Raw genomic sequence first — 26,440 nt, 5'->3', positions numbered from 1 at the left:
TCCAATCTTATTCCAATTCCTCACATATTCCTAGTCCTCAGGAAAGGACAGAGACTCTGTCATTTGTTATTAGGTTATTCTAGAACTACAAAACTCACACCAATTAACACACTTGCTAATAGCTATTCCACTTTAATGACGTTATCCCGTCACTCTACAGTTTATTACATGGAAAATTAAAAACCATTGTGAGGATGAATAGGTGGGGCAGTGAAAATACTTCCTAGATGTCATTGGGCATTTCTTCAAAACCATAGAATGTACAGCAAGAGTGACTCATAATGTAAACAATGGACTTGGAATGGTTAGGATGCATCAGTGTGGCTTCACCAGCTGTAGTAAATTGCTACTCGGTGGGGAATGTTGATAATGGGAGAGGCCGTACTTGTGTGGGGGCAGAGGAAATATGGGCAATCTCCGCACCTCCCTGTCGATCTTACTATAAACCTAAACCTGCTCTAGAAAGATAAGAAAGCCTTATAAAAAGAATGAGTGACTAAAAATTTAAAAAAATAATAAATAAAATACTGAATGATTGTTTTGAATTATGCCATTAACACCAGTGTTACATGTTCTGTGATTCTACCCTAACCCACTGATGAAATATTTTGCACAATCACAGATATTTCCTACAATAAATTATGTAAAAACGAAGATGTTGAAGCAATATAGAAGCTCATTTCATGTCAGCAAAGAGCTTTACAAAGCCTTTGTTCTGTTATATTGCAACAATAACTTCTACCAATGTATTTAATCCTTATGGTGGTGAATTTCCATGTCCGACCATGGTGCTGTCCCACCGCAGAGGAACTGCTGAGCTTGTGTCTGCACACTGGCTGGCAAGCTCACCCAGGCCCTCTAAGGCCACAGACACATCAGGGAGTATATACTCTTGACATTAAAATTATATTATCAACATTTTTAGGGACAATGATAGTGTTGGAATGTGTTTCTTGTCGTTTTCCTGTTCCATCATCTTTTTGATAACTTGGTATTGGAGGTAACTAATAGATGCTATAATAAATGTGTGGAAAACACGTGGGTGATCATGCAAAGCTACTGCCAGCATAAGTTATTTTGAATTATAGATGGCCATTTTTTAAATAATCTGAAACTAATTTCACCATTTTGTCAAGGATTCATTTTTATTTGTTCCTCCCATAACGGAGCACCCCATTACCTGTAACACACTGAACATCATCAAACTGATTTACATCTGGGATAGAAATTTATACTGCAGTTTGAAATAATCAGACCAATACATGCTATGCTATAGTGACCCTGGAAAATGAGAATAGGACAGCACGGGACAGGACAGGATAGGCTAGGATAGGAACTGGGGGGAGGGAAGAGAGAATGATAAGAGGAAAAAGGAGACAAGGAGAGGAAAAGAGGGAGGAGGGATGGACGGAAAAGAGGGAGGGAGGGAGGGAAGGAGGGAGGGAGGGAGGGAGGGAGGGAGGGAGGGAGGGAGGGAGGGAGGGAGGGAGGGAGGGAGGCTTCACAGATGCCTTGGATTATTCTATTTTTCCAACAAGGGGCAATAATACATGAAGGTTCTTCTTCCCTGCCACTCCTCTCCCCCAGTTTTATGCCAATGCCTATATTTTCCTTGGGAATGAACCTGCACTCGGCTGCGAAATCCCTTGCTACCTACTGCTCTTTTATGCTTCAACTAGACTCAAGTTTGTTGATCATTAACTGACACTGAACTTCACGATTAGTCTTTTGGGATTAAACTACTGAAGATTGCTTGGTTTAGGACATAGAAATGTGTTTTGTCTGTGAGGAAGAAGTATTTGATTTACTACTGTCTTCCTTCCCATATTTATTAATTTAATTTTTTTTCCCTTTTGCCATCTCAGTTTTCATATCAGCAAGTATAAAACATGCTTTTTTATTTCCAGGTTTAGATGTTGATGGAATCTATCGAGTTAGTGGCAATCTGGCAACAATACAGAAACTAAGATTTATCGTCAACCAAGGTAAGTGATTTCTTCACTTCAGACGTGCTTTTGGTAGTTTTGTGTCTACCAGTATTTCAGCTTCTCTGCGGTGGGCCTGGTGAATGTATAATGGGAAAAGTTTTGGAGGGAGTAAGAGACGGTTAAAGAAAGTAAACAATTATCACCAGAGAAGTAAAATATAGTTTACGTGAAGATAAAAAGAACAGAGAGAGGGACCAACTAATAGTGTCCATGAAATAAATAATGAGGGAGATCTCACAAGCTACAACTGGAGAAGAGAATGATAAGAGTAAAAGAAAAAGAATAACCTAACTTATAAAAGCGTTGTTGGCATGGAACAGACACTTAGTATATGTTGATAAATAAATGAGTGATAGAAAATCCAAGAGTCAAAATCACAGCTGTTAGAAAAATATGTACTTGAAAAATGAAAGGGTTAAAAATTAGGAAATGTATATATCCTTAAAGAATTACAAATTAAAGCAATAATGTGATACCGCTACACAGCTATTAGAATATCTAAAATCTGAAACACTGACAACTGCAAATGCTGGCAAGTATGTGGAGCAATCGGCACTTACATTCACTGCTGGGGAAATACAAAATGGTACAGCCACTTGAAAGATAGTTTGGCAGTTCTTGTGAAAATAAACATATTTTATTATGTTTGCATGTGGTATGGATATTCTTACCATAATACACAGCACTTGCACTCCTTGGTATTTACCCAAATGAGTTCAAAACGTATGTCCATGCAAAAACTTGCACACAAATTTTTGCAGCAGCTCTATTTATAATTGGTAAAACTTGAAAGCAACTAAGGTGACCTTCAATACGTGAACAAACAAACCGTGGCACATACATGTAATGGAATATTATTCAGTGATAAAGAGAAATGAGCTATCAAGCCACAAAAAGATTTGGAAGAACCTAAAATGCATATTGCTAAGTGAAAGAAACTAGTCTGAGAAGGCTACATACTAAATTATCCCAACTGTATGACAATCTGGAAAAAGCAAAATTATGCACAGTAAAAGTTCAGTGGCAGCAGAAGATTGGGGTGGCGGTGAATCGGTGAGCACAGGGGATGTTTAGGGCCATGAAACTATTCTGTTTTGATATTGGAATGGTGAATACATGACATTATGTTGGTTAAGATTTATATAATGCCCAACATAAAGAGTGAAACTTTATGTAAACTGTGGACTTCAGTTAATAGTAAAGTATCAATATTGGCTCATCAGTTGTAACAAATGCACCACGCTAATGCAAGACATTAATAATAAGGAAAATTGGGCATGGTGGGGGGGAAGGGAAAGAATACAAGGGGTATATGGGAACTCTATATTTTCCGTTCAGTTTTTCTATAAACTTAAAAGAGCTCTTTAAAAGACTATGATTGAAAAAGCAGATTATACAATAATAGTTTTTAGAACAAATATATATAGTTATACATAGAAAAAGTATTGCAAATACAAGAAAACTTTTAAAAATATATTGAAATGTATTTAATTGTTTTATGGTATAAGTACAATAAAATATTTATTAAAGAGACTATGAATCAAAAGGAAATATTAGAAAACATTAAAGAAAAGCAAGGACACCAAAACATTGTAATGTGGTGTTATAGGTAGCTCATAGGTTTAAAATCAGACATGTGTCCTTGGCATTTTGTTTAACCTCTCTGTGCTTTTCTTATCAATAAAGATGGGGGGGGGAGGCAGTGCCTTGGAAACATTTGTGAGAGTTAGGTGAGAAAACATGTGGCATTTCCTTAGTAACATAACAGAATCATGGTAGTTGTTTGATGCATGTAAGCTTTCCTTTCACCTCAAAACAGTCAATGGTGTCTCTGCCTTCAGGACAATTTGCAGCCTTCACACTCTGGCTTCCCACCTTCTTCTCACTAGCTTCAGATCCTCTGACTGTCCTTCACAACACATTTCCAACTGTACTCCCGTATTTACAAGCTGTTGTATTATTTAATGTCTTTACATACTCTCTTCCCTCTACTTTCAGTATCCTCATGTTTTCTTTCCCAGCCCACATGCACTAGGAAGCCTGGCCAATTTCTCCTTTATTCTTCAAGGCCCAGATTATAAATAATTCCTTCCTGCGTTCCTGCTTCACTTGGTGGTTGAATTTACTGTAGTACACGTTCATGTAACTTCTCAAATTCCATTTATTACAAGACCTGCAGATATAAGGTCATCTTTTGGAGAGAATCTTATGAAATGTACTCAGTGATTATATTTTACAAACATTAAAATCTGAAAGTCTTGGAACGAAAAAATAAGGTACTGGTTGAAATATCTGACTCATCCACAAATCTCTAACATCTGAATCATCCTCGATTCTTCCTCTATTAACCACTGGTAGTCCTGGGTCTCCATAGAAGGAATTCTTAATTAATGTTTATTGAATAATATGTGTGTGTTACACATAGAAATGATATTACTGAGAATCATTAAACTCTCCAGCAGTTCAACTCAGGTTGAACCACCCTTTTAAGTGTTGACTGCAGTACTTTTGACCAGTGGCCACATGACTCATTTCTGAGAATCTCTATAACCGAGAATCTTCACAGCTCTGCCTGCTCACTAATGTGAACCGTTGGCTTTCACAATTACTCTCCTTCCTGGGCATAAACAACACTAAACTTTACCTGTTGCTCATATTGGCACCATTAGACTGATCCAGAGCTCCCCCTCTGTAGGTAAAACTGGGACAAAATAGCCCCAGCTTTATTTTCATTCCTGTTTATAACCAGCTAAAATTACTTTTGCAATATATTTCATACTGAAACTATATCCTGATTGGAATTCTAGACAGCTGGGCAACACATTTCTTCTACAAAGAAGAAATCTCAAAACAGAAGCCATGGTAGAAACAAACACTAGTTGCATTTCCTGCCTTAAAAAAAAAAATTATGCTCAGCAGTTTAAAAAGGCAAAAAAGAAAAAAGAAAAAAAAGCCTGCAGTGAAAATATAAAAGCTGTCCATCTTGTCTTTTGCAATCCAAACTTCATCGTCCTCTGAGGCTGTGTAACTGCTCGTGTTTCCATAAGAGTTGACAACGTAAAGCTGGACAGAGGCCTGGGTTGGTATCTGGTAGCACAGAATTGTCAGTAAACTGTCTTCCTGGTTTATAGCACTGTCAGAGTGCAGCACAGTCAACACAAATTATGCTACGTTAGGACCTTTGATACTGGTGGTTTTCTCCAAGCTGTGTGGTGGAGTTTTTTGAATTAGATGATATAAGAAATACATATACCAGCCTCTCGAGTTTTGCCAATCAGATTATCCTTTGAATGAAATTTCTGGAATGGATCCATAACCTTGGTACATATAGCACACCTTCCCCTCCATCTACACCCTGGTCTCTGACAACAGAGCTGACTTAAAAGAGAATCAGTGCTGGGGTACAAAGAAGCTGATCTGTACATCGCGCCCCCCCCCCCCCCCCGCGTATGTACATGTGTGTATGTGTGTGTGCAATGAAATAAAGTGGCAATGTGGTGATAATTCCATGGAGAAAAAAATGACGAGTGACTGCAATGCATTCTGTTTTGTACTCAGGGGTGGAACAGGAACGATTTTGGCATATCTTCTTTGTTTTAACACCTTTATCTCCTCCCTGATCATATTCTGCAATGTTTCCTTTTTAGAAGGCTCTAAATATACATGTTTAAAATGAACAAGGCCTACCCACCATTAGGCTAGACAAATGAAAACTGATTTGGGGGATTTTCAAGAACAGTTTAGTTGCAATTTATGTATTTCACTAACTTTCTTGAATGCTATAATCATCAGCAATTCTAAATTCACCAGTTGAATGATTCAATTTGTTTTGGTTTTCTGTTTGACTCGCTAAATCGGTAGGAATTGTACACCCTTATTGTACTTGAGATCAGATGGCATACAAGTTAAATTCAAAGTGATTACTTTTGAAAAGCATTTCCTAACTATAACTGCTAATGGTGGTAATAATAATGGTTATATTATAAAAGCAGCTAACATTTTCATAATTTATTATGTGGCAGGCACTCTACTAAGTGCTTTACCTATGTAATTTAATGCTTTCTACCATCCCATAGAATAGGTACTATTACTGTTCCCATTTTAAAGAGGAGGAAACTGAGGCTGAGAGAGATTAAATAATGCCCTAAGGCAATACAGAAAGTGAGGGAGCTCAATCCCAGTCTCTGACTCAGAGCCTATGCTGAAAACCACTGCCATCCTTCCACATTTTTCCTTCCTTAACTGTTGATTACTTCCTTATAAAATAGAGATCAGTCTTTTTGTGCTACACACTTTTGTGAGAGACTTTCTGTTTACACCTGCTTTCTGGCTGGTAAGTGACAAGTGCTGTCATAATGGGTTTGGCTAAAACTATTCAAGAAAGAGAGATGCCTGGGAAAATACCAACCATTGCACTTACGAACGAGCCTGGCACTGCCATTCTCTGGAGGGCTCTATATACCTATGTTTGGACCAAGAAACTGCTTTAACAGAATGTTCTGTTGCAGCCTTCAGGAAAGGCATCAGGATGCTCAATGTAATGGGCTGCGGGTGCATTAGCGAGCAGCGCTGTGCCCTGTTTAGTAGATTTGGTGACGGCTGTCAGTGACATTCTGCTAATGCAACTCTTCCTCTCTATGAGGGCATCCCCCAAAGAACGCTGGTCCATGACCTTAGGTGTCAACCTGTCATCAGCCTATGGCACTGAGTTGATTCTTCAGAACGATTTGTGACCTGATGGTTTTCTTGAGTGAGGGTACTTCTGCAAAGGACAGGCTTCACCGTGAAGGATGCTGCGTCACTGTCCCGAGAACTTTGGTCAGTGGGTCTTGGAAATCCCACCGGCTGAACTCCCCCTCCTCCTCACATCGGCACTCTGGTTTGAGCTGCACATCTAGGCTTACTGTCCCAACTCTAAATTCAGTCCAGACTCTCCGTGATACTACTTAGACACTCTCTTTTACCTTGTAAAAGGGGACAAGACCGGCGTCCCATGGTCCCATGGGAGAACCATGAAGCATGCAGGGGGAGCAGACTGGACATTTTCCAGAGGGGGGTGCTTAGTAAGCAGTAACAAACATTCCCTCTAATTGTTTCTCGGAACTGGAAGAAACTGCTTCTTATCAGGATTTTAGACACCTTTTCCATATATAAGGAAGATTCTAGGGGCACCCGCCTTGACTTTTCACACCAGCAGGAACAAAACATCTAAATGCCATAAAGCTACATGGCCAAGAACCTCAGTTGGGTGTGTGGGCGTGTGTATGTGTGTGTGTGCATATGATTGTGTATATTTTAAATGGAAGAGGGGTTTTCCCCATTAATTTGCAGTTTTGTACTTTGCATGTTTTTAATTCACCCACATCTTATTGGCATAATAATCCACATCAAACATTGGCTTGAAGAGATGAATTTGCTTATTTTGGACATGCTAAGAATAAGCTCCATTGAAAATAAACTATTAGGGGAACAATTTTGCATTATCAAGTATATCTAAACTACTTTCATATAGATACATGCCACAAAGCAAAGCAAAGCATTAACTTTAGTAGCTATCCCTGTGCTTTTCGTATTATCAAAAATTGAATAAAAGAAGAGTAAAGAAAGACAGAATGTGAACAATTGGCTGTTTCATTATGAAATAAGCAATTGGATGGAACAGAAAAAGATCTGGAAAAGGGTTTCAAAGCCTCTAGTTCTGTTCTTATAAAATAGCCCTGGTATCAAGTCCAGTCCTTTTTCTATTAAGTGTGTTTATATTGCCCTCTTATTATTTTTAAAACGAGGTATTTCCTTAAGCCTACTTCGCTCTCACCATCAACCACAGCAGCAACAAAACAAACTGCGTTTTTTGCTTCTTACCCCATTCCACAGGGCCGCTTTTTGGTAAGTCGAATCATTGGATAGGCACCTTTCTGGCTTCCATGTGACAAGATTATCCTTTAACAATGACTTAGTTTTCCCATTAAAGCTGAAAAGATCACTTGATTGTAAAAGAGCCAGACTTTAACATCGTTCGGGGCTTTGGAAACTTTCTTAGATCTCATTTTTCAGCTACATTGAGTCAGGGAACTCGAAACTACTGATGTCAAAACTCGTGTTGCTTTCTAGCTGCTTAAGGAAGTGTGTTGTCATCAGTAAATAATACTGAACACAGAGGTCAAACAAATAAGCTCTTCACATTCATACACATTTACATAGTTTTCAGTTTCTACATAATGTTCTAATAGCAACTTCATGAATATTTCTAGTCTCCAGAGTACACGAATTCTGGCTACCTACTCAAAGCAAAATTATGCCATGTGTTTATTATAAATTATATTTTATAATTTATTATATACCACACAATAGGCCTGACCTAATGCTGTGGTGGACAATTAAAGGCAGAGACCAATTAAAAGAGAGAAAGCACAGGCTAAGAATCAATGGAACTGCCTCTTAATATCTATTCTGAGCTATCTGTTATTCTAATAGAAACTATTTAAAAACCCCTTTGAATCACAGACTCTTCATTTCAAAAATGGCAATAATAATGAAAATGTGAGGACTTTAAAAACTCTGAATCAACCAAGTGATATTCAGTTTTAACTTTAATTAAGATGACAATATTTAGATAAAATCAGATCAGTATTACTTAGTTTTCTCAATATAAACATGATATTTAATACTAATAATCAAGTGTGGGTTTTGACTTCCACATGACTGAATTTTCTTTGATGATATTAAGATTCTTATCTAGGAAGAAAAACCAACTATTGGAAAGTTTTGGAGACTCCCTGATATCCAATGATTCATCACATTACTAGCCAAACTCATAAGACGTCTGGGTTCCTGGACACAAAAGATAAATTTAGTTTTATGTTATAAATAGGCTTTTGGGAGATTCCACATTTCAAAAGAGTATCCCCATGATCATTGGAGAGGGTGAGTGAAGTCTGCTGAAATTTTAGGTCCTAATCAGTTGTGGCTTTTTCAGGTAGGTTTGACCATTAAGTCCAGTTAAATAAGCCAGAGTTATGCAACTGACAGTTCCCAAGGAAAGTACTAAAAATCCATCATCATCATCACCATTGGAATTAATGAGTAGTTACTGAAAAGTGTGGGATAACACAGCAAGCTTACTTCTGCTCTTACTATGCTCTATACACTCCTGGCTCCCAACCCTGACTACATTTTAGAATTGTATTGGTGATCTACTGCCCCATAACAATAGAATAACCGACTTAGCTGCTTACAGCAACACACACTTATTATCTCCCAGTTTTGTAGGTCAGAAGTCTGGGAACAGATTAGCTGAATCCTCTGTAAGGCTACAACCAAGGTGTTGACCAGGAATGGGTTCTCATCCAGAGGCTCGACAGGGGACAGGTCTGCTTGCAGGTTCACATAATGGTTGGCAGGATTTAGTTCCTTGTGGATTGTTGAACTTAAGTTCTCCATATTACCAGCTGTTGGCCGAAGGCCTTGTGAACTTCTCCCTAGGCCATCTCACAGCATGCCAGCTGGCTTCATCAAAGCAGCAAGCATGAGAGACTAGTAACTAAAACAGAAGTTATAATCTTGTGTAAGATAATCATGAAGCCTATATATAACCCATCATCTTTAGTGCATTCTGATGGGTAGAAACAAGTCTCGGTTCCTATCTACTCCCAAGGGGAGGAGATTACACAAAGCATAAATCCAAGGAGGAGGGAATAATCGGGGTCATCGTAAAGTCTGTCTGCCACAAGAATTAAGTGGTGGAGCTTTTCAAACATAAGGATTTTGGAGCCCAATCATAGAAACTCTGATGTAAGAAGTCTGGGGTTGGAACTATAAGTATGTATTTTAAAAGAAACACTCCCCACTTGAGTCATGTGCACAGCAAGGTGTGGGAACCCCTGCACAATATCCAGCTAGTTTTACTCTGGCATCTAGCGGAGACATGATCTACAAGCCATGAGACAGATGAAACTTTTGTTTGAGGGAAGCAAAAATAGACTATGAGCCCCTTTTTATTTACCAGTTTTCTAGTGATACAAGGCTTTTTGTTTGACTATTGACTGATGTCATAATGTGCCTTAACTTTTATAAACTCTGAGTTATGATTTGGAGTATAACTTTAAAATACATGGATGGCCTGGCCAGGCATGGCTGAGCAGATGAGCGTCGACCTATGATCCAGGAGATCGGGGTTCGATTCCTGGTCAGGGCACAAGCCTGTGTTGCAGGCTTGATCCCCGCAGGAGGCAGCTGAACAATGACTCTCTCATCACTGATGTTTCTCTCTCTCTTCCTCTCCCTTCCTCTCTCTGAAATCAATAAAGATATATTTTAAAAAATAAATAAAATAAAATAAAATGGCATGGATGTGCCATGGATGTAATTAGTATGATTAAAATTACAGACATATTTTTCAAAACTGCAGTCTTCTTCCAGTGTTGTAGATTCTGGAATAAATGAAAAAGAAAGATGTTTTGTTTAAGGATTTCCTAGCAAAACTAAGACGTAAATAATGTTTTAAAATGTAACAATAATGCTGATGCTAATGATAGCTAACATTTAATTGAGAATCTATTACATGGCAGGTATGCCAAGTTAGAGTTATCACTAACCCTCATGAAAGTTTGCAAGGTAGATACACTTTATTATTCGCATTATTCACTCAAGAAAACCATAGCTTAGAAAGACTGAGTAACTTTTCTGAGGCCCCAAAATTAATATGTTCTGAAGCCAGACAGTGAACTCATTTTAAATTTACTCTAAAGAATATATTGCTGGTTGCTGGATTCAATTTACCATGGGGGATGGGGCAGAGAGACATTTTCTTCTTTTTAACATCAAAGAGTCAAAGCCACTTATTTTCCTTATAATACTGCACTGTAATACTCTAACACCAGCCTCCGTGACCCTTTTATAAGAGAAACCTCATTTAAAAATGTCCTTTTAATAAATAACCCCTAACTGCCTGTGACTTCATCAAGAATAGGAAGTTTGGTTCCTCTTTGTATCCCTAAAATAGGAAAGTGCCCAATACTTGGTATGAACTAAATAAAGATTTTTCTCTTACACAATAAAAGAATAATAAACTTCCAGTATCAAATAGTCTCATTGGTAGATTGTGTTAGGTGCCATTTCTGGGTGTCTCGCTAAAGAAAAATCAAGCTATATTTTACATTATATTTTCCTTCAGGCTCCTATAAGTTAGCTCTTAATTTTAGATTGAAGAATCATGGAACAGAAACAAAGAGTAGAAAACCCTGAATCCCCATTCTCTGCTTCTATAAGACAAAGCTTGAGGAGAGATGACTTATGTTGGCTCTCCAAAATGTTGTGAATGACCAGGTAGAGGGAAAAGCAAAATTTGGTAAATAGTAAATGAAACTATATTGCTCTTATTAACCCCATGCATTGAATTTTGAAAGTACGCTTTTGTTTTGTTTATGCACAGGAAGTCCCTGTTGCTGGTAATTACAGCTTCAGTGACTCACATATATTTATATAGCACCTCTTTTTCAAAATGCTCCATGTAGTTTCGAAGCCATTTCTAACAAAAGCCTGGTATAGAAAGAAAAAAAGGTATTCTTATCACCTCACAGCTGCTTCTAAAAGGAGCAGTGATAATAATGCAATGTCAGGAAGGAATTTTTTCAAGTTCCCTTGCACACCCTAAAGGTAAATGTCCAAGGTTTACAAACATAGGGGCTGAAGCAATGCTCAAATGAAAATCTGAATGACTTTGAGTCACATAAACTTTAGAGCCCATTTTCTTTTATGCCCTCTCACTCGTGGGCCCACTGCAGAAGGAGTGGCAGGTATCCCTATCAGCTCTCCTCCTCTCTGATAGTCCTACCACATCAGGAAAAATATGGAACTGAGAGGTGAGCTCCATAAAATAAGCTTTTGGCTTTTACATCATTCATTCATTGACAGGCACCTAAAAAGCTCTTACTATGTGCCAGGCAACATGCAGGATGCTGGAAATACAGCAGCAAATACAACAAATGACATTCTCATTGACGTAGATCTCATATTTCCACGGATATTCCAATCCAACAACCAAAAGACTGGTGACTTATTAAAAGTAAATTAGTGAGAAAACACTATACTTGAATCTGCAGCCCCCACAGGTTCTTCTTCCTGCCTCCCCGATCTCAAGATCTCAGCACATATCTCTCACTCTCATATCATTGTTTTCAGCCACCCTGACTAATTTTCTTTATCAGACACATCAAGCTCATTTCCTTCCCCAGGCTTTGGCTTTTGCACCTGTCTACCTGAAACGTGCTTCCTTCAGACTCTCACAAGACTCACTCTTCTCAACCTGCAAGTTACCGTCTTAGCAAGGCCTTTCTTGACTAACACATCTGAAACACACTCCTTCCTGCCCACCCTGTCACTCCCCATCTTAGCGTCTTGTTTTCTGGTCTTCAGAACACATGCTACCTGTGTCTGCCTTGCTTCTGCATTTGTTGCTCCAGTGCCTGCCTTCCTCCCTGCACTGGAGCCTCTGTGGGCCTACTTTGTTCACCTAAATATCTTCAGTTCCTGTAGTATCTGGCACATGATAGCCTTCAAACAAGTATTTGTTGAAATATGAATGACTTTAATAAGTGAATTAATGAATAATGTTGGACCACCAGGGATTATTAAGCCCTGATCAAAGTAACCTTTAGCTTTTAGGACCAGAAAGAAATATAACGCCAAGAAAGACACTGTTTAGACTTTGAGAGTCTTGTCCAGCCAGCCCAGTGAACCATATGCGTCCCTCACCCACACCTCCACCTCCACCTGAGGTCTCAATCTGACTTTTTAACATGGACCACATAGGAGAGATTTGGCAAAAAGAGGAGGCAGGTGTCAAGCTGGAAGACCAGAGCCAGCTCTAACATCCTGGTCCATTAGTCAAGAAAGACGACCCAAGCAATGGATGACTCCCAACCCAGGTGGTACTAAGACCACAGTCAGGACTGTCACCTGCTTATGTGGGATCTCTCTCAGTGACATTGCTTATTGCCAAGGCCCTGCCAGCTCTGTTTCAATCTGCCAAAGGACACCTCTGGCTCAAATTGCAAGTGAGTTACCTGGTCTTGCCATGGTTCAAATAAAGTGACACAAACTGCAGGCCAGTAACAAGGCTATCAAAGTTACCACCTAGGGCATTTTCACAAGTCATGTTGACAAAACTCATAGCATACCACTGAGACAACTATAAAGCTAGCCTTGCCTGAAATTTCCTTTTTATGACTCAAGAAAATGTCATATCTCTCATATGCTTATTCTTACTTCTGAATTAATATAAGTCCTCCTGAATCCTAACACCAGGTATAATTTCTGAGATCACTGGCCTCCCTACTGGTCTAGTTTCCTAAGAACTCCTCTTAATTAAACATTTTAAAAAGATATAAAGTACAACTGAAACTCAAAAGGCCATACAAAAAGCCATTTAAAGCACTTTAAAAATGAGGTATACTAGCTCAATAAATTCAAATCTCCAAATTACAAAAAATGGAAATTCAAAAATGGGAACAAATACTTCTAGATATCTTTATATCCATTTCCTAAATTATACCACCTCGTGTGTTTATAAAAGAAATAATATTCATGTACCTTTCATTTCACTGGGGTAAGAAAAGGAAACGTTAACTATAATGCAGCTTCCTTCCCTAAAAGTCTATAACTGGTATTAAGGAACTTTGAAAATGCTAATGTTAATGCTTACCGCAACAGAAAGATGCCTTAAAGCAAAACCTCTCATTTCTTATCTGCTAAAAGCAATGTGTTTGCATCCCCTACAACATAAAATGGTTGAAATAAGGTTTCTGAATGGTGTAAAGTTTCAAGGACTTCTCTTGTTCACTGTTGTTCTTCTAAAGAAAAGAAATTTATAAAATCACATCTTTTAATGGTCCCTCTGCTTGAGAACGGAAACGCTCCCAAATATGCTCTGCTGTAGAAAAATCAAAAATAACATGTAAACTACAAATATGTTGGCCAATTGAGAATATTTATTAACTAAATAATTTAATAATAAAGAAAATGCCTACTTGATTAATTGTTACAGAGTAAAAATTACAATAAAACTGTCTTGATCAGTGCTTTGCAGAAGCGCCATTACTGTCTGTGCAGTTGTTTAACAAGGATTTAATTGGAAAGATAAGTGAATGCACATTTAAAAGTATTGTTAATTTGCTTTATAATCACCCCATTCTTCACAGTATTGACAGCACAAGGCACAAACCCCTTTCTGTTTTACAAGTATTATTTTCCATATGTGCACAATAAATTCTGAAGCAGTAATTGGAAATTTTATGGGTTTCAACATACCTAGTGTAGTGGGTTTAGAGGTACACTCTTCCTTTATAAGAGGTAACCCAGTTCTAGTTGTTGGAAAGGATAACAAATCTGATTTATACATTCCCCCCATTTGCTGCAGATCATAACCATATTCTGTCCGCTTCTAGAAAAAGTTGCATCTTTTATATTTTATTTCTAATAAAATCAGGAATGAAAGGAGGAAAAAAGGTCTAGATTACTTTCAATCTGTGACTATTTATGTTATTTTCTTAAAAATATGCATAAACAGTGGAAGTTCTAACCAAGGATGGTTTCTAGACGATGTGGCCATACTAAAACACCTTTTTCTGAAAATAGTTGCACCTGAACCTATTAAAGGAGACAAGAAAAGGAGCCAAGAACATCTTTCATGCACAATCCTTACTGGGTAGCCATGAACACAGACATTTCCCTCATACTCACACGCCCCCTAGAGCTTGGAATCACTGGATCAAAAATCCAATCAGTGTGGTTTCCAAAGCAATGTGAGTGTAATGCCTCTGATTTCTAAGAACTGGGAACCTTGCTCACCAAGTTTCAGTAGCCTCAGGCCCAGAGACCTGCTTTATTCTTGTTGAGAGTCTAAAGCTGCTTTAGAAGCACATCACTTGCTTAGTCCAATGAGGAGAGAGAGCCCGGTAGAGTATATTATTTATTTGCTGATTCTGAATGAGTCACAATCCCTAGATTTTATGTCAAAAAAGAAAAAGAATGAATATATGGGCTTTGTCTTGAAAATGATGAACTATAATTGAACCTGTTTCAAAAGCAAGAATTGTTCCAGTTGTACATTGTGTCTCTATAAATATAGGCTGCCCATCTGATCGTGGTGAGAAGGGAGTGTCCCCAAAGGATCTCATGTTAGTAACACTAAAACCATGACAGAAACATGCTCAATGTCCCCCTCAGCCATGCCCCCCTGTTACTGCAATTGGTAGAAATATCCTTCCCTTTGGTTAACTGTAGGTATGTTTCTGTAGACAGCAAGAGCTTCAACTATGAAAGCTTAGAAAATCTTTTGAGAAAAAATTTCATTAGAATTCTTTTCAGTATAAACCCTTTGTCCGCTTGATAAAACATATAACCTCATATATTGTCATGGAGAAAATTGTTTTTATCTTCAGTTTGGCTATGCCTGTAAACCTCTAACCCTCTCTAAACCTCTCAAATTTACATTAGCTTTTCATGCTTGCAGAGTAAAATAGATATGTATTGAGTTTCATATATCTAGAGATTTGCCAATAAATGCTAATATCCAACCATTAATAACAACTCACCAGTCACACGATGCCTTGTTTTTATTCCTTCCTACACACACACACACACACACACACACACACACACACATGCATAAATAACAATTATCTTTAAACTGTGTACATGTGTGCTTACATGTTCTCTCTCTTCCTTGTATATTGTGAAAACCATATATAAACACACATATCTGCACACTTTAAAGATCTTTTTTTTTTCAAGTTTCTTCATTAGATCATGGATTTTAAAACTGTTTATCCCGGGTGAAAGTGTCTTTGGGATCAAGACCTTTTACATGGCCCATTTCTACTAGACAGAGCTGAGGCTGGTGCAGTACCGAAATGTCCAGCTGTCCTTTAATTAACTGAAATGAGGAAAATGTAATGTTTTGATGAGAGAACCAGGATTCTGTGCGGGATAATGGGAAGACTATATGTTTCTGTGCCTTCCTGCGTATGCCGGAGCCATGGGGTGCAGGGAAGCAATGAGGCTTTGTTATGCTCCAGTAGGGGGAGCTTTCTTTTCCCTACTGTACGAACAGCATGGTGCATTGTTTAAATGCGCCATCCTAAAATGCAGACTTTCCATTTTCATTTTGCAAGTGGGAAATTTCACTATGTGATGGGCACATTACTCTTCTTAGCGACACATTTTGTGCAAACTCATTTGGGAAAGAATAGGAAATTTAGAATACTGCCTTCATATTTCTCCTGGAAATGTTAGCCTGAATCCATTATTTCCAAACCTGATGAGGATTACAGTTCATTTGTATTTCTCAGCAACCCATATTGTATTCTGTTTGTGAAGTAAATAAGAGATGATACCGTTCTAATAGTGCCTGTGTTTTGCTTTCCATATGAATAGTCTTATTTGGGGGGCAAGAGGGAAGAAAAAGGAAGCTGGGACTGAAGTACTTGATTTAGCTTTCTCTAGATGGATGTGTTATTTTGACAAAAAATTATCTTATAAATAAGCTAAACTGGAGGAGGTGGAATAAAACTCACTTAGGTCACTGAATACATCCATATTCAAATTACAATATAAAAAGCACTGTTCAGTAACACTCAAATCTATATCTCTTTTTAAAATACTCTGTTTAAAATACTCATGGACCAACCTGATTTGATGGCAGCGTAGGTGGATGCTTATGTGCCAATAAAGCAAATTCTTCATGTACAAAATAATTCCCCACCCATCCTTTTACTAAGCCTGAAACACCGCAATTAGAAAATCAATTAATAAGGCAGGAAAGCAAATCATTTCACCCCTTATACTAAGTACAGTTGATTGTTAGTGGCTGATTAAACGTCTGTGTTAAGAAGGATCCTAAATCAGAGAGCATGTTCTGCAATCCATTAGGGATGTATGGCATAGGTATTTTGTTTTGAAGATCGTCAATATAAACACCACATATTGTTTTCTGGATTATGGTAAAAATAGTTTGACTATTTTTGGAATGCAAATATCATATAAGGTTTACACATTAAGGAACTATCCCAAGCAAAAACCTGCATATCAGACAGGATAGCAAATAACCTAGCATCCCCCCGAGGGAATACAGCAAAGAACCAGAAACTGTGGGAGTCAGAAGACGGGAGGAGTGTATGACAAAGAATGAGGCACTCAGGAGAAGTCCTGGGGAGCTTAAGAGCAAAAAGCCTTGACTCTAGTAATGAGTTAGATGAAAAGACAACATTTTACTGAAGGATTTTACCAAAACTAGCTCAGTTTTACCCCCAACTAAATTCCCCCCTGGGTATAAGGTAAGATGGACCCTGAAAAAACAGAGGAAACCCACTGTCTACATATACCAGATCTCAATATTCAATTTATCTCTTAACTTCTAATAAGCTATCAGCCCATTCCTTATATCAGCTAATACATAGTCCCTTTCACTGGGGACTATTATAAAATGTTTGGCCTTTCAATACATGAGAATGCAGCAGCTGATAAATTCAGCACTGTTAAGGAAACAGAATAGTAAATGAAAAGTTACAAGTTAATCAGGACTTTTTTTTTACTTCAAAGGACATAAAATGAAAGCAAACTGTTTTAAACAATCAAAAATCTTTTTTCCATATAACTGGAAAATTCAAAACATGATCAAGATTCCGGCATGATTAAATTTTTGAGGCTTAGACAGCCTTCTCAGGACGTAGTTTCTCTTGATCTCAGCTCTGCTGGCCTCCACATTAGCTTCTTTTCTAGGTTTCACGTGGTGGTAAAATGGCCGAAAGATCCCTGGGTCCCTGCATTCCTTTAATATATAATTTCTGAAATGCTTTAGGAAAAAAACCCACATGCTTTCAAGGTATGCTAGGCTACTAATATTGAAAAGAAAAAAAACTATCCTTGAAGCCAAGCGCATGATGGTATATAAGCATCTATGCTCCATGACAAACAAAATTACAACATCGAGTATGAAATAGGAGAGGCTTAACCTTGGACAGGTGAAGGTAAATGTTGGGAGGGTAGAAGCATGGGGTAAAACTAGGTGCCTGAGAGCCGGCTTAGAGTGGGAAAACAAATGCAATCTAGTAAAGGGTCTGACAGAGAAGTATTGAGACCTTTTGTGATTCCAGGATGTCCAGAAAACCCAAGTGACTCTCTAGACATAGGAGAAGGTGCTTTTTTGGTTGATGTTTTTTGGCCGTTGTCAGTGGCATCTGTGCAGAAGATCCCTTCATACAAGAAGAGAGAACTGTTTTTGTTGTTTCAGGGACACATAACAAAGCATTCAAATATAATGCAAATAATTGCAAACTGATGTATCCAGCAGTTAAAAAATTGAATAAATAATTTAGCTTTTACACATCAGTGATCCTTGCTAAAAAACTACAAGTCAGAACCCTTCTGTTTGAATCTATTTTATTTTGTTAATAGATGAGCTAATATGATAGGCATTTAATTGTATAATGTATTATTAGACATTTTCTTAGGCATACCATTAACTTTAAATAGTATTAATACTTAGCATTTCATAATACACACTACAAAGTTCTTATTTTTCCCAGCCAAACAGAAAATGTGCATTGATAGTAAATCTCTTTAAAGTGAGTTTTAAGATACTCACTCAGTATGCAAAACCTATTCCATTTATACAATTTGATCAAAAATATTCAAAATGCTACAGCTTATAATAAGGCAAATGCTATAAGATGACAATGATGCCAAAACTGTATTATGATTTTGTATTCAAATACAAGGTATTGCATAATTAGACATAATTATATAATTTGAATATTTAAGAGAGCATTTAAGATGTGATAGGAGGCATCTAATTACATCAACTTCTCAGGGATGGTTAAATCAGAGAATGTACAGTTGCTACTCATTTTTGTTATTGATAGGAAACAAACACCAGTTTGCTAGAAGAAGACTTCGACCTGGCTCCAATCATAGGCACTAACTCGTGGCATATCTGAATCTGTTTGCACTGGACCTACCATGGTTTTCTCTTCTTGAGAAAACACTGCCAGCATTTAGTTAGTTAGTTGAGTTGGGGCACACACAGTGCTTCTAGTTTTTAATGCACTGTATTCCATGAATATAGATTATGCCCTTAATTCAAATTAGCATTCTCAGAAATGTTGCTCATGATCATGTGGGAACTGGACCAGAAAAAGTAAATGGAGCAACACAGATCCATCCGCATTTCCAGAAAGACTGCTCACAGGATATGCCCCGCGTGGAGGAAATCAGACACCTTGTCAAGAGAGCCAGTGTTAGAAGGCAACTCAACTTCTTAAAGAGAAAATGAATCATGGTTTCTTGTTACTTAGTATTTTGGAGGGTTGTACTTTGTTGTGAGCAAAAATTAAGGTCCTGAGCTTTTCCCAGCCCTCCCAGCACAGAGCTTCTCCCCCTGTTACCATCACTGTGCCTTTTTTTGGTTTTTGGGGATTTTTTATTAAGAAAAAACACTCTGAGTTGAGGGAAAGCTTTTTATTTCCATCTTGCCTAAGTTTTCACTGATCTGAATACAGGGCCAACCGACTAGGTTTATGGTATTTTCTAAAATTAGAGGAGAAACTCATGTAATTCTTTTCTGTTTCATATTTATTTAGAAGTGACTTAATTAGAGGGCCAAAAATAGATAGGGAGAAGTAATTGTCCCAGTTCAGAGTATTCAATATGCCAATTCTTTCAGAGATTTGTGCTATCACAATTAAACAGAAAATGAAAAGACAAAATTTTACTAAGGCTCTCCTGTATCTGTTAGTACCAAAACCAGATAAATTTAACGAGTTCACCACATTCTCCAGAAGCTGACCACCTCTAATTATTTTAACCCTCACCCAACAAGAATCCTCTGCTCCTGCAAGTGAATATAATTATTACAGACAGGAAATGATATGTTTATTTCTACCTCTGTGACTTGCTGGTGACAAAAATAAGATTCCATGATCTTGGTCCTTTGTTTTCCTGAGATTTCCCTTGCTTAACCCGTTTTTTCAAAACTCAACACAAGTTCCAAATTCCTTTGGTGAATTTAGCTTATTTCTTTACTCTTTTACATGTTTACTTTTTAATTTTTTTTATTTCACTATATATTTTATAATAGCTAATACCTTAAAATAAAGAGTTCTATTTTTTAGTTTCCTGTGTTATTACATATATAGGTACATGATGCTACTTAATATATGTAGTTTTCTCTTTACACTAATTCGAGCATTTATGCCTTGTCTCCTCACCCAAATAATCTAGATCCTCATGGATAAGATCATAACTTTTTCTACATTTTTACCCTCAAAATGCCCAGAAGAGTACCTCTGACATAATGGATGCTTAACAATGATGGCGATAGCAGTAACTGATGTTCATTACCATGTACTAGGTATTGTGTGTGCCAAGGGTTTGGCCGGCATTACCTTGGTAGTCATCACAGTGATCCTCTGTAACAGGTGCTACTATCATTCCCATCTTCAAACGAAGAGACTGAAAATAGTGAGATAAGGAATCTGACTAAGGGCCTAGAGCTGGTAACCAGATTCAAACACAGATATGCTGAAACAGAGTCCATGTTTTCAAGCATAGTTGATCAATTAATTAGCTCTATAAAGAGCCAAAAGACGCAGGAGCCAATATCATCACCTCTGTTAGAAAAGCTGCGATTTTCTGCAACTTCACTTTGCAAAGAGCTGTGCTCATGGTGTCAAGCCAGCAACTTGCTATGCTGTATTATATAACTGTGTATTATTGTACACACTTGAGTCCCTTTCAAGAATAGACTTCCACCCCATGGTCCACAAACATATGCAGATCTCTTGTTCATCCTAAAAAATCAAGCGAGAATGATCACACCCATCACCTCAGGCAGAAGTAACTCCTTAAATACCTCAGGCAGAAGTAACCCCTTCCTTCTTCAGTTGTTCTTCCCCCATTTTATCCGTGTGTTTCTCATAGCACTTAGTATTGTATAGTCATTTACTTATTTATTTACCTGTCTCCACTTTCTCACTTGAAGAACCTGAGCTCCGTAAAGGCAAGTACTACGTCTCACCTTTGCTTCTACTATCTGGCATAAGAACTAGTGCAGAAGAGATGTAATTATTTTTCACTTTATTGAACTGATATAAATATTTATGAAACATATTTAAGGGACAAACTCAAGTACTGGGTGATGGAGAAGCAGAGAAGAAGTCCGCTGTTGCCAGCACCTCAACTTGCAGACCCCCTTCAACAAATCAAAAGCCTTTCTCTGAACAGGACTCAACCTCCTTAAAACACAATTTAACAACATTTTTGGTCTTAAATGAATTACTGCAAAAAGAAGTAGTGCATTTTATTCATAAATGAAATTACTGCCCCAATTCTAGAAATGGTGCATTATGGGTCCCCTGTCATCTTGTCCCACTTCATGTTCTAAGAATCTGTGGAAGAGCACAAATCTCTTCTTAAAAGACAATTCCTTAAAACTTTCTAAGGATTGGCCTGGCCGGGTGGCTCAGTTGGTTAGAGTGTCATCCAGTACACCAAAAAGATTGTGGGTTGTGGGTTCAATTCCTGGACAGGGCACATATCTAGGTTGTGGAGCCCATCCCTAGTCTTGGTCCAGGCATGTATGAGAGGCAATTGATCAGTGTTTCCCTCTCTCTCTCTCTCTCTCTCTCTCTTTCTCTCCCCCCTTCCCCCCGCTTCCCTCTCTCTGAAATCAATAAACATATCCTCAGGTGTGTATTTAAAAAAACACACAAAACTTTCCAAGGATTGGAGCTTCTCTCACAATCACCTCATTGGCGGGGAAGGGATTTGAAGGGATGGGAACAGGGCCATTTCTTTCCCAGAAAGACATTATGTTAGAATAGATTACATATCTAAAGACTCTGGGATGTGATAACTGCCACTTAGCATTCCTTCATTTCAAGTGTTTATGATGCGGTAGAGTTCTTGCTTCAGCCAGCTGAGCGTTCCCATTTGAGTCTAATATTGGACGTGATATAAGATGTGCATGTCTTTTACATTATGGGGCTTTATATTTCAAACCCCTGAATCTTACATCTATGTCTTTGACAGCTGGTGTCCTGCAAGGCAGTGGCCAGTAAGAGGCATGATTGCACTAAATTGGAAGCATGAGGCAAAGGGGTGTGTTTCTATTAGGGGGGCAGGGAAGGGAATTTGAGGGTAGTGGGTTAAGAGAAATCATCCACAGATGCCGATCTCTGTCTGTTAGTGGATGGGATTTTTGAATTGTGGTAATTCCTGTTTCTGTGACAGTTCATCAAAAATTGAGGGCACCACGCTTGAAAATTACCCATGGTTTCATTTCCAAACTAGATGCAGACTCTGTGCCTTTGATTATTAGAATTATTCAACTCACTCAGGGGGGCAATGAGGAGGGGCATTGGGAAATACCACCCCAACCGATATTCTGTAAGAGATTCATGACCAAAGCGCAAGGCCACAGTGTAAACTCCATCACTTTTTATCAAACATTATCAAAATACACAGCAGCAACCGATGAGTGAGCCAGAGTGACAATTTGGAAATTCATTTTTCTCCTTCCGAAATGTCTATGTGGGTGAGAGAGCAGGCAAAAATTAAAGATGTGGAGACAAACTTTACTCTGCTTTTATTAGCATTTTTAGACAATTGTGGAAGTCACCTCAGCAAATGTCTCCAGACTTCTCTCTTCCTCAAAAAACTCTTGCTTTCGAAGCAATATAAAATACATCTTGCACAAACTTCCAACTGGGGGAGGAGGAGACAGTACTCAGAAACTCTTCACAGGTAACACCAGTTTGATACAGCACTTTTAGCAAAAGCTTATGCTCAAAAGCTGCTTCTTTTCCTTTTTTTTTTCCTCAGTGCTCATTCTTTCTTTTTAAATTTAACTTATTAGGTAATATTGGTTCACAAAGCCATACAAGTTTCAAGTGTGGAACTTAACAAAACATCTTCTGCACATTGTATTGTGCACCCATTGCCCAAAGTCTCTTTCTGTCCCCATTTACCCCCCCTTTGCCCACCTCCACTTACTCCCAAACTCTTTCCCTCTGTCACCATGCTTTTGTTTGTGTCTATGTTTTTATATATATGTTTTTTGAATCCCTTCACCTCCTTTCATCCAGCCCTCAACTCTTTTCCCCTCTGACAGCTGTCATTCTATTCCATGCATCCATGCCTCTGTTTCTGTTTTGTTCATCAGTTTATTTTGTTCATTAGAATCCACATATAAGTGAAATCGTATAGTATTTGTCTTTCTCTGACTGGAATATTTCACTTAGCATAATATTCTACAGTTTCATCCATGCTATCGCATAAGATAAGATTTCCTTCTTTTTTTACGGCCGAGTAGCATTCCATGGTGTAAATGTACCACAGCTTTTTATCCACTCATCTGCTGATGGGCACTTGGGCTGCTTCCAAATCTTGGCTATTGTAAATAATGTTACAGTGAACATAGGGGTGCATATATTTTTTTGAATTAGTGTTTGGGTTTCTTCAGATATATTCCCAGAAGTGGAGTAACTACGACAAAGGCAGTCCCATTTTTAATTCTTTGAGGAAACTCCATACTGCTTTTCACAGTGGCCGCACCAGTCTGCATTCCCATCAACAGTGTAGTAGGGTTCATCACCTCACCCTTATCAGCACTTTTTGTTTGTTGATTTGTTGATGGAGCCATTCTGACAGGTGTGAAGTGATATTTCATTGTGGTTTTAATTTGCATCTCTCTGATGATTAGTGACATTGAGCATTTTTTCATATGTCTCTTAGCCATCTGTATGTCCTGTTTGGAGAAGTGTCTATTCAGGTCCTTTGCCCATTTTAAAATCGGATTGCTTGTCTTCCTTTCTTTGAGGTGTATGAGTTCTTTATATGTTTTGGAAATTAACCCTTGATCAGGTGTATCATTGGGAAATATGTTCTCCCATTCAGTGAGTTCCCTTTTCATTTTGTTCATGGTTTCTTTTGCTTTTTAGTTTGATGTAATCCTATTTGTTTATTTTCTTTTGTATCCCTTGCCAGAAGAGACATATCTGCAAAAATATTGCTATGAGAAATGTCTGAGATTTTACTGTGTATGGTTTTTTTTATGATTTTTATGGTTTCACAACTTACATTAAAGTATTTTATTTATTTTGAGCTTATTCTAGTGTATGGTGTGATTGGGTGGTCTAGTTTCATTTTTCTGCATGTACCTGTCCAAGTTTTCCAATACCACTTATTGAAGAGACTGTCTTTACCCCATTGTATGTTCTTGCCTCCTTGACCAAATATTAATTGACCATAAAGGGTGTAGGTTTATTTCTGGGTTCTCTATTCTATTCCATTGATCTATATGCCTGTTCTTGTGCCAGTACCATGCAGTTTTGATTACTATGTCCATGTAGTATACTTTGATATCAGGTAGTGTGATAACCTCCAACTTTAAATGTAAATGGATTAAATGTTCCAATCAAAAGACATAGGGTAGCTGAATGGATAAGAAAACATGAGGCATATATATGCTGTATACAAAAGACCCACCTCTGAACAAAAGATACACAAAGACTGAAAGTAAAGCTATGAAAAAAATATATTCCATGGAAATGAAAAAAAGCTGAGGTAGCAATATTTATATCAGAGAAAATAAACTTCAAAAGAAAGGTTATAACAAAAGACAAAGAAGGTCACTACATAATATTACAGGGATAGATTCAATAAGAGGCTAGAACCCTTGTAAACATATATGCACCCAAAACAGAAGCACCTAAATATATAAAGAAAAATTTGGTGAGCATTAAGGGAGAGTTCGACAGCAATACAGTCATAGTAGGGGATTTTAACATCCACTGACCTCAATGGATAGATCTTCCAGACAAAAAAAATCAACAAGGCAAAAGCAACCTTAAATGACACACTGGATTGGAAGGATTTAATTGATATTTACAAAACATTTCATCCCAAAGCAGCAGAATATACATTCTTCTCAAGTTCACATGGAACATTCTCAAAGATAGACCACATGTTAGGAGACAAAATAATTCTTAATAAATTCAAGAAGACTGAAAACATATCAAGCATCTTCTCAGATCACAGTGTTTTGAAACTAAAAATCAATTACAATAAAAAACTGAAAAACTTTCAAACATGTGGAGACTAAATAACATGTTATTAAACAATGAATAGGTGAACAATAAGATCAAGGAAGAAATCAAAAGTTAACTAGAGACAAATGAAGATGAACATACAACAACCTCAAATCTATGGGACACAGTGAAATTCATCCTGAGAGTGAAGTTCATAGCATTACAGTCCTGCCTCAGAAGCAAGAAAAATCTCAAACAATCTAACCCTACACCTAAAAGTACTAGAAAAAGAACAATAAACAAAGCCCAGAGTAATTAGAAAGAAGGAAGTAATAAAGATTAGAGCAAAAATTAATGACATAGAGACCAAAAAAACAATACAAAAGATCAATGAAACTAAGAGCTGATTCTTTGGAAAGATGAACAAGATGGACAAACCTTTAACCAGACCCATCAAAAAAAAAAAGAAAGAAAGAGAAAGGGACAGAGAGAGGACCGAAATAAATCAATCAGAAATGAAAGAGAAGTCACAACTGACACAACAGAAATACAAATTATAAGAAAATACTATGAACAACTATTTGCCAATGAATTGGACAACCTGGGCAAAATGGATACATTCCTAGAAACAAACAATCTTCCAAAACTGAATCAAGAAGAATCAGAAAATCTGAATAGACCAATGACAACAAATAAAATCAAAGCAGTAATCAATAAATTCTCAGCAAACAAAAGTCCTAGACCGGATGGCTTCACAGGCAAATTTTACCAAGCATTCAAAGAACTAACCCCTATCCTTCTCAAACTATCCCAAAAAATTCAAGAGGAGGGAGGAAAGCCAAGCTCATTTTATGAGGCCAGCGTTATCCTAATTCCAAAACTAGATAAAGACACTACAAAGAAAGAAAAATATAGGCTGCTTTATTTTAATTCCACCAAACACTGACTGGGATTAAGTCCTGACTTTCTCTTCGGGGATAGGAGAGAACTCAGATGGAAGATGTGTGGGAAGGGAGAGGAGATGAGTGTGCTTTGGCCATATCTCCTGCAATAAAGATACTTCTTTCCCGACCTCCTGTAGGGCTCTGCTACACTGGTGATGTTGCTGAAGGGCACACGAGCTCCTTTGTAAAGAGACAGGACTTAAATGGCAAGAAGGATTTGAAGAGAATCGTGCTGGTGATTCACATAGGAGCATGTCAAAGATTATTTAAGTGGCCAGTAATGTAAACATCATGCTACTAACACTGAACAGTTTATCAAATAAATATAATTGTCTTCTTTTAGAAGAATAATAAAAGCTGAATCCATATGTTACATATTATTTAAATTTGTTTCTACAAGATGTATGAGTCCCACAGAAGAAGC

At 37.7% G+C, this 26,440-nt stretch overlaps 1 protein-coding gene across 1 annotated transcript in view; it reads left to right on the top strand.

Annotated features, from left to right (window-relative positions):
- ARHGAP15 (Rho GTPase activating protein 15) overlaps positions 1 to 26,440 on the top strand; it is a 575,548-nt gene that overhangs the window by 388,907 nt on the left and 160,201 nt on the right. The window contains exon 11 of the mRNA XM_081142712.1: positions 1,908 to 1,985. Within this exon, the coding sequence (XP_080998838.1) occupies positions 1,908 to 1,985 (78 nt within the window). The remainder of the gene's footprint in view (positions 1 to 1,907; positions 1,986 to 26,440) is intronic.

The sequence above is a fragment of the Miniopterus schreibersii genome, assembly GCF_964146895.1.
Source record: "Miniopterus schreibersii genome assembly, chromosome: 7".
Taxonomy (NCBI): domain Eukaryota; kingdom Metazoa; phylum Chordata; class Mammalia; order Chiroptera; family Miniopteridae; genus Miniopterus; species Miniopterus schreibersii.
This window is presented reverse-complemented; position numbering and strand designations above follow the sequence as displayed.